Source organism: Sciurus carolinensis, chromosome 17 (genome assembly GCF_902686445.1).
Source record: "Sciurus carolinensis chromosome 17, mSciCar1.2, whole genome shotgun sequence".
In the NCBI taxonomy this organism is placed as follows: Eukaryota; Metazoa; Chordata; class Mammalia; order Rodentia; family Sciuridae; genus Sciurus; species Sciurus carolinensis.
Window position 1 is genome coordinate 7,524,630 of NC_062229.1, and position 9,110 is coordinate 7,533,739.

A 9,110-nucleotide genomic window follows, 5' to 3' on the forward strand; every position below is an offset into this window, starting at 1 on the left:
TAGAAAGATAAGGTGAAGCTGACCAACTTCCCCCCTCCAGCACCCAAGGGCACAAGAAAAGACCAGAGAAAGTTGTCATATTCATCCCTTTTGAAAATGGGGAGATTTGTGCTCAAGAGGAAAATGGTTCTTGTCACCTCATACACAGAGGAGACCTCCAGATTGAGAGCTATGTCAAGTGATTTTACAAAGGTACCAAGAACATGTCACACTGGTGGCAGACAGCTAAGCACAAAGACCCTGGGAGACCTGGTCTTGACCACCCTCAGGTATTTCCCTCAACTCCATCCCCAGGGTGAAACTGTACTGAACTCCTGCTTCCTTCCCATTGTCTATGGGACTTCATGTTACCTGGCCGGCACCATAGTGGAGTGATGGGGGTCATCTCCCCTGCATGTTGGACAAACCAACATGTCTCCCCTCCACCACACAAAAGCAAGCAAATGCCAGAGAAGATTGTCACAGTCATCCCTTTTGAAAATGGGATGGTTTGTGCTCAAGAGGAAAATGGTTCTTGTCATTTCATACACAGAAGAGACCACCAGATAGAGAGTTATATCATGTGACATTGCTACCAAGAACATGTGACAATGGTGGCAGACAGCTAAGCACAGAGTCCCTGGGAGTCCTGGTCTTGAAAACCCTTAGGACTTTTTCCTCACAGCTCCATCACCAGGATGAAACTACACTAAACTCCTGTTTCCTTCTCATTGTCTACAGTACTTCAAGTTACCTGGCTGGCACCATAGTGGAGTGATGGGGGTCATCTCCCCTGCATGTTGGACGGACACACAAGGTCTGTCCTCAGGAAGGCAGAGGGACAGAGTGAGACACTGAGCTCCTGCCAGAGACATATATTCTGAGGGGATTGCCAGGTCTTGTCTCCTGACTGGTCACAGGGTATTTGCAGTTTCTGTGTCCCTGGGGACTCAATATTCAAAGTTCCTTCTTAGACAAATGCATTATTGTTAGTTGGATACTATGGCACTGACAAATCCTTAAAGGCCAAGACTCTGAAATGAGAGAATTCAGTATGACTGAGTCCCCTACTCTGCAAAGTCAAGTTGCTCATTCACTTCTCACCTCCTGCTTCTCTCAGACACATTTCATAGACCTCACACACATGCACATATCACCCTTCTCTCACTTTATCCCAGACTTTTTTTTCTTTAGTAGAAGCAATGGTCTCACTGAAATCTGATTCTAGTTTTATGTATGGAAGCATCGTTTTTATATGTGGGTATAAACAGCACATTTGTAAATGTAGCTAAAATAATATAAAAATGAAAGCACTCAAACTTTCTCGAAGAATCTTGTTTCTTGACCCTTAATCTTCATTCTGAACATTTAGCTCATCAGATCCTAATCTACAATCTGTCGACCATTCTGACTGTAACTGACACAGACATCTGGGTTAATCCTTTTTCAAACCTCATAACCACGTTTTCTAATTTCATCACAGTAGTGCCTGGTTGTATTTTATTTCATATGAGGGTAAATAAATAAGTTCAACCCATCAACTGAGACTGTTGATTTTTGTAGTGTTCGGGGAAATTACATCATTGGCAAGGCAGTTTTTCTATCCTCCCAGTAAACAGTCAGATTTCAGTCAGAGTTAGGTGAAGACACTTCTCCACTCAACCTTGATTACAAACTTTCATCTTTAAAGAGTTCAATGTTTTCATGTTTATCATACATTTCTTTTTTAATCTTATTGATTTTACTTAGGTTTTGTGACTTCCTCTCTTGCACTTTTATTTTTTACATACTGCCTTTTCATTCATCGTACACAAATGGAGTACAACTTTTCAATTCTATGGTTGTACATGATATAGATACACACCATACATGTACATAGGGTAATGATATCTGTCTCATTCCACCATTTTTTATACATTTCACTGCATGTTAACTCTTTCTATTCGAGCTTTCTTGTCCAATGGTGATTTGATATATTATTTCACAACAACATGAGACAAGATAGCATTATTATGTCAATCTACACCTTCCTACCCGCATTAATTTCAAACACATGAAATAGTGGATAAAGTTTTAAATGACATAGCTGGTTCTCATAAAACAAGATACAAGTTTTTCTGTATACCAAAGAAAATACAAACACAAACACAAAGAGTGGTTGGGATGAGTCAAGGGGGTAAAAGATTTTATGGCCATATAGAAAAAATATTACTTCTTCATGTAATGTGTCAAGCATTTAAAAAATTATGTGCTAGAAGCCTGGAACAAAAGTGTAATATCAATATTTGGGAAATGTGGGCAAACAGAAATTGTTGAACTGTCTTGGATCATAAACATCACTTAGAACAGACAAAGATTTCAGAAAATCTACCAAGAGCAAGTGAGCCATACTCTCTTCTGGCTTCTTGGCTAGGTTTTTTATTATTAGAATCACAAGCAGAGGATTCACTAACTTAGTTCAGGACCAGAGAAGTGATTGGTGATGGGTGAAAACCCAAGAGAACCTCCTGTTTTAGAAAAAAAGTGGGCTCACAGACAGAAATAAGGGGGAGGAACTCATTCTCACTCACGTAAGATCTGCAAATAAAAATTTATACCGCGAAGAAAAACAATTTTGAAAGAGTATGTTAGTCTATTCTGTGCTGCTATAACAAAGTGCCACAGATCAGTTAGTTTATAAAGAACAGGAATATATGGTCTCTCAATTCTGGAGGACCTGAATTCACTTTCAAGGTCACAGGAGGTTTGGTGTCAGACTAAGGACACCATCTCTGCTTCCAAGCTGGTTTTTGAATGCCCATCCTCCAGAAGGATCACATGCTGTCCTCCCATGGAAGCACAGAAGATGAAGACAACCCTGAAAGCCCTTTTGATGGCACCATTAATCCATTGACAAGGGCAGAACTCTCATGGCCTAAGCATCTCTTAAAGGTCCCCACCTCTCAAAACCATATCAATGACAATTCCATTTCAACACGACGTTTGAAAAGACAAACACTCAAAGCAAAGCACAGAGAATTGCCAAATGTCCAACCAAGGCCTTATGAGCCCAGCAGTATTGTAACGTAATTACACAGAGTGTCATTGATCAGCTTCCACTCCTCTAAGACACTTTTCCTATGTATGCAGCTTTCACCCTATTGCAATTTAAGTTAATGTCACAAGTGAGAGAATTAGAACCTTCATATATCTTTTGGAGTGACATAATTCAATTCATGAAAGACATGGCATCTGTTTGACTCAATGGAAGTGTTACTATCAACTGACTCAGGGAGGGACCCTCAGGTTTCTGTCTCTGGGAACCACATCTAGGTGTGAAAACCTGTATCTGCTGCAACTCCCAATCTTAAGAAGATCCATATTATAGTAGATTGAATGACACTCATCTCCCTATTCATGTACACACCCTCACTCTGAGGTTCTTTTTTTAAATGTTTTTATTTTATTTGTTCTAATTCATTGTACATGACAGTAGAATGCATTTATACACTTTGTTAGATCATACATAAATAGAGTGTAATTTCTCCTTTTTCTGGTTATACACATTGCAGAATCAAATTGGAAATGCTCTGAGGTTCTTACAATGAGTGATTTTCATCAATAACCAGTCAGTTCACTTCAGTACAAGCTCTCTGCAATGTTTCAGCACATTAGAATCAGGATTAATTTTTATGGGAACCTTCAGTGTCCTTGCTGATGAAGTTCAAATATCTTAACAGTATCTCTACCGCTGAGATAATCTAATGAAATGATCATGTTAGATGCTAATATTGCTGTAAGAAGAATCATTCACTAGTGACTGATCCCAATAATTATTAAATTGTATACAAAACATAGCTCCCTTTCTGCCCTGTGGGTCTATCCTGGGGTAAAATGGATGAGACCCACACGTGCAACGAGGCAGAAGTCAGCCTCCAGATAGGACAACAGCCTCCTTTGCATTCTTCTGACCTTTCCACCCTCTACTACTTTCCATCCTCTGAGACTGATCCATAAAATCATCCCTAAGACTCTCCAGAATATACAACAGCTCCTCTACCTAAAAAAAAATAATGAAATTTATTTTTTAATTACTTATTTATTTTTTTTATTTTTTACTGACTTCATTTGGATTCATTGTACACAAAAGGGGTACCTCATTTAGTTTCTATGGTTGTGCCCAATGTAGATTCATACCATTGGTGCAATCATACGTGTACATAGGATAATGATATCTGTCTCATTCCACAATTTTTCATACCCCACTCCTCTCATTTGCTTCACATAATCTAAATTTCATCCATTCTTCTCTCACTCCCCAAGCCCTGACCCCCATTATATATCACCATCCACTTATCAGGGAAAACATTTGGCCTTTGGTTTTTTGGGATTGACATATTTCACTTAGCATGATATTCTCTAAGTACATCATTTTACCTGCAAATGCCATAATATTATTTAATTTATGACTGAATAATATTCCATTGTGTATATATACCACAGTTTCATTATCCATTCTTTATTGAAGGGTATCTAGTTTGTTTCCACAATGTAGCTATTATGAAATGTGCTGCTATAAACATTGATGTGGCTGCGTTACTGTAGTATGCAGATTTTAAGTCCTTTGGGTATAATCTGAGGAGTGAGATACATGGGTCAAAAGGTGGGTTCATTCCAAGTACAAATGACCTGATTGACATTTCTCAAAGAACATATAAAAATGAACAATTCTACGAAAAAAAAAATGTTCCATTTCACTGATCATCAGGGAAAACCAAATCATAACCACAGTGGGATATCATGCCAACTTTAGAATGGCTAATATAAAAAGACAAAAAGTATCAAATGCTGGTGAGGATGCAGAAAAAGAAATTATTATTCATTGTTGGTTGACTGTAAATTACTACACCCATTATAGAATGTAGTGTGGGACTTTCTTTAAATTCTATAAATAGAAGGATTTCCATAGTCCAGCAATCCCACGACTGGGTGCATATCCAGAGGTGACTTATCAGTACACACAAGAAACCTCATGAGCCCTGTGTATTGCAGCACTTTCCAAGTAGCCAAGACAGGAAGTCAAACGAGGTGCCAGTCAATGAGTGAATGATAAAGTTAGTGGAATACAGAATTGAGTATTATTCAGATATTGAAGAGTGGAATTCTGTCATTTACAGCACCATGCATGGAACCAGAAGATATTTGATGAGAAGAAGTCAGGCACAGAAGGACAAATATCACACATTCTCACCTATATGTGGGTGCTAATGCTGATCTCATAAGACGAGAGAGCAGAGTGTGAATGCCAGAGCTTCTGAAGATGTCGGAGAGAGGGGAGTGTTAGCAGATACAGAGGTACAGTGGGATGGGAGTAATGACCTCTGATGTTCTATAGCAAAGTCAAAAAACCATGGTTGACAACAACTCATAGATATTTCAAAATGAGAACATTCTGTATGTTCCAACAAAAAGAAATGGTGAAAATCTGAAAACAAAATATTTGAGGTGGTTGTTATACCAGCAAACCTGATCTCAGTATGCCTTGTATATATGAACAAAAATATCACACTGAAGCCCAGAAAAAAGTGTAATTGTTATTTGTCAAGAAAAAAAAATACGTGGATAAATATTTATATCTATTTAAATCATCAAAGCTGGAACACCTACTTCAGCCTCTAAATCTAAGACCAAAAATGAAATGGAGTGTAAAGCATTGAAACCATTTAACAAGCATCACAGATCTAGAAGGAAAACCAAAGTAAGGTAACAAATGCAAGGTATTTAGCTCTTATTTCATCTGGTCATTTGAGAGAAACTTGATGACAGAAGAGTCAGGCATTCTGTGTCACCAGGATTACAGTCACTTTGCCTCACTCTAAAACCCAAATCCAGAGAAAATGGTACATCATAGCAGAGAGCCTATCCTACCACAGAGTTTCCTCAAAGCCTCCCTCATGTCCCTGTTCCTCAGGGTGTAGATAAAGGGGTTTAGCATCTGAGGGACCAACAACCACATCACAGAATTCACTGCAGTCTTCCTGTGGAGTCAGTCACTGCAGAACTAACACACACCCCGAAAGCTCCCCACAGAACAAGGAGACAACCGAGGGGTAGAACCTACAAGTAGAAAAGTCTTTATGACTTCCTCTTACTGATGGGATTTTAAAAACAGAGGAGACAATTGAGAATAAGTGCATACTATTCCAGAGAGTGGACTCCAGCAAAGAGGACAACTGCAGCATATATCAGGAGGTTATTGATGAGGGTGTTGGAACAGGTCAGCTTGATGACCAGAGTGAGTTCACAGAAGTGAGGGATCTCCAGTCCTGTACAGAAAGACAGGTGCAGAACCTTCAGACTGTGCAGCACAGTACTCAAGTACTAATGACCAGGGAAAGTAAAATCAATTGACCACAGAGTCAGGCATTCATGATGACTGTATAGTTCAGAGGGTGACAGATGACCACACAGCAGTCATAGGTCATTGTTGCAGGAAGACAGTTTTCCAAGCCAGCAAAATCCAAAACAAAGCAGGCATTAGGGAGACATCCTGAGTAGGTGTTACTCTGATCTGTAATGGGGTTGCAGCTCAGTGATATAGTACTTGCCTAGCATGTATAAAACTTGGGGTTCAATCACTACCATCCAGTGCAAAAAAAAAAATAAATGCAACATGCAGAATTTTTATATCCATGTACAAACATGTCACTGGGCAACCCCCCATTGCAGTTTATAACTGCAATGCACTAATAAAAATAATCTTAAAACAAGCAATTGAGGTCTACATAAATGATAGGGATGGTACACAAAAAACTACTGGCAATTTCATAAGATTCAGAGTAATTGAACAATATTTTAATTTTCTCTTTTTGACATTTATTGGTGCATTATAATTATATATAATGTTAGGATTCATTGTGAAATATTCTTACAGACACATAATATCATTTAGTTTCATTCCCTTGTACCTCCCCTTTCTCTCCTTCCATCACTTTCCCTTTCCCTATCTTCTATTCTCCTGCTCTCTTAAGAATATATTTTAATGATGAAAACAGAAATCAGCAAAAGTATTAATGTGGGAGAACAGAAAGAAAGATATGAGTGGAGAACTTTTTGAAAATAGTCTATGCTGTATTTTTTATCAATTTATTTTCAGGTATGTTTTTATTATATCACCACAATTTTTGCACTACAGAAAAGTAAGAAGCATAATTTTTTAACAACAAATTGGTACTAAGACATTTTATGTTGCAAAACACCAATACATTGCTTTCTGTTCCTGGAATATTAATGTCTTTTTTTTTTTCTCAGACTTCAAACAATATTGGAATCTCACATAAAAATTACATATAAAGCATTTTCTTGCAACATAGGCCCCCAAAATTCATACTTACTAGTGTTGAAGGGACAGCAATGAGAATGCAGCATGCGATGTAGTCCTCAGGAGACTCACCTCCACAGATGCTCTGTGGACGAAAAGCTCCACTCTGAATGGCACCCTGGAATCTGGGTATGGAGCTGTTCATAGATGGTGGTGCTGAACAGTTTTCTTTGTGCTGAACAACAAACCCCTGCCCCAATGACAGGCTCATGGTTTCTCCTATGAGAATTCCATTCTTCACTGTCTATATGTGGACAAATCATTCGAACTTAGGGACAGCATTCGGTCTTTTTGGAAAGTGGTAACCCTTAACCTTCCTGGATTAAAGGTCCATGTCAACATCTTGGAAGTTCCAAGAGTTGCTCCCAGAGTTTTCTTCCCTCCTTCACCTTTCCCCACCCCTATTTACTGAGGTAGTATTGCTATAGGATTTTCAGGAAGACATGTCTTTAAGAAAGGAAGACATTAGCCAGGCATGGTTTCTCTAGCACTGTTTTTGTTTGTTCCACCTAATAGTTCCCAAAAAAATGAAGACTTTCCCTATTTGAAAATGGATTAACGCATAAGGAAACCTTAAAAGTGTATGCAAAGTAATCTAGACACAATCTAGAAACCTGGTTTAATTGTGATGAAAATCACCTTCAAAGTGTTATTCTTCCAAATAATTTCCACAGGGCCTCCTTCACATCTTTGTTCCTCAGGCTGTAGATAAGGGGGTTTGGCATTTGAGGAACCACAATGTACATCATTGAAACCACTGCAGTCTTTCTGGATGACTCAGTAATGGAAGAGCTAATGTACACACCAAAAGCTGTCCCATAGAACAATAAAACAACTAATAGATGAGATCCACAGGTGGAAAAGACTTTATATTTTCTTCCACTTGATGGCAATCTCAAAAGAGAACAGACAATGAGAGAATAAGAAAAAATAATCCCAAACAGAGCACTACCACCTAATATGACAGAGAAAAAATACATCAAAATATTATTGATGAGGGTATCAGAACAGGCAGATTTAATGACTTGAGAAAGTTCACAGAAGAAGTCAGGTATCTCCAAGTGTGTGCAAAGGGACATCTGCAGCACCATCAGAGTATGGAGCAGGCTATTTACACCACTAATGAACAAAGAAACCAGAATTAGCAAGACACAGAAGGAAGGATTCATGATGATGGGGTACATCAGTGGGTGACAAATGGCCACATAGCGGTCATAGGCCATTGCTGTGAGGGGACAATTTTCCAGGACAAGAAAAGCCAAGAAAGAGAAGACCTGAGATAGGCAACCTGTGTAGGAGATGCTTTGACTCTGTGCTTGGATGTTCATCAGCATCTTTGGGATTGTGCTTGTGCTCATACAAATATCTGTGAAGGACAGGTTGGAGAGGAAGAAGTACATGGGTGTGTGGAGGTGGGTGTCAGACCTGATGGTCAGGATGATGAGCAGGTTCCCAAGCACTGTGACCAGGTACATGGACAGGAAGAGGCTGAAGAGAAGCAGATGCACTGCTGGGTCCTCTGTCAGTTCCAGGAGCAGAAATTCAGAAACAGCTGTTTGGTTTCTGGGTTTTGTGCTAATGATGAATCTAATGTAAAAGAAATGTTACATCACAATAAAAACTAAGTCTCCTCGGTTCTGAACAAAAGCCATATCCCCTGGGAACTTGTTAGAAATGCTGATACCTAGACCCCACTCCATACCTACTGACAACAAGCTCCAGGGACACAGTCCAGCAGTCAGTCATTTCACAAGCTCCTCCACACATGAAC

General features: G+C 39.0%; 1 protein-coding gene across 1 annotated transcript; it reads right to left on the minus strand.

Moving 5' to 3' along the window:
* Positions 1-7,980: 7,980 nt before the first annotated feature.
* On the minus strand, positions 7,981-8,739 carry LOC124967920 (olfactory receptor 7G1-like). The gene has a single exon (XM_047530355.1). It carries the CDS (start codon positions 8,737-8,739, stop codon positions 7,981-7,983), a length of 759 nt encoding a protein of 252 aa, XP_047386311.1.
* Positions 8,740-9,110: the final 371 nt, after the last annotated feature.

Coding starts and splice junctions, on each gene's coding strand:
- LOC124967920 (XM_047530355.1), bottom strand. CDS start 8,739: ATGTACTTCTTCCTCTCCAACCTGTCCTTCACAGATATTTGTATGAGC.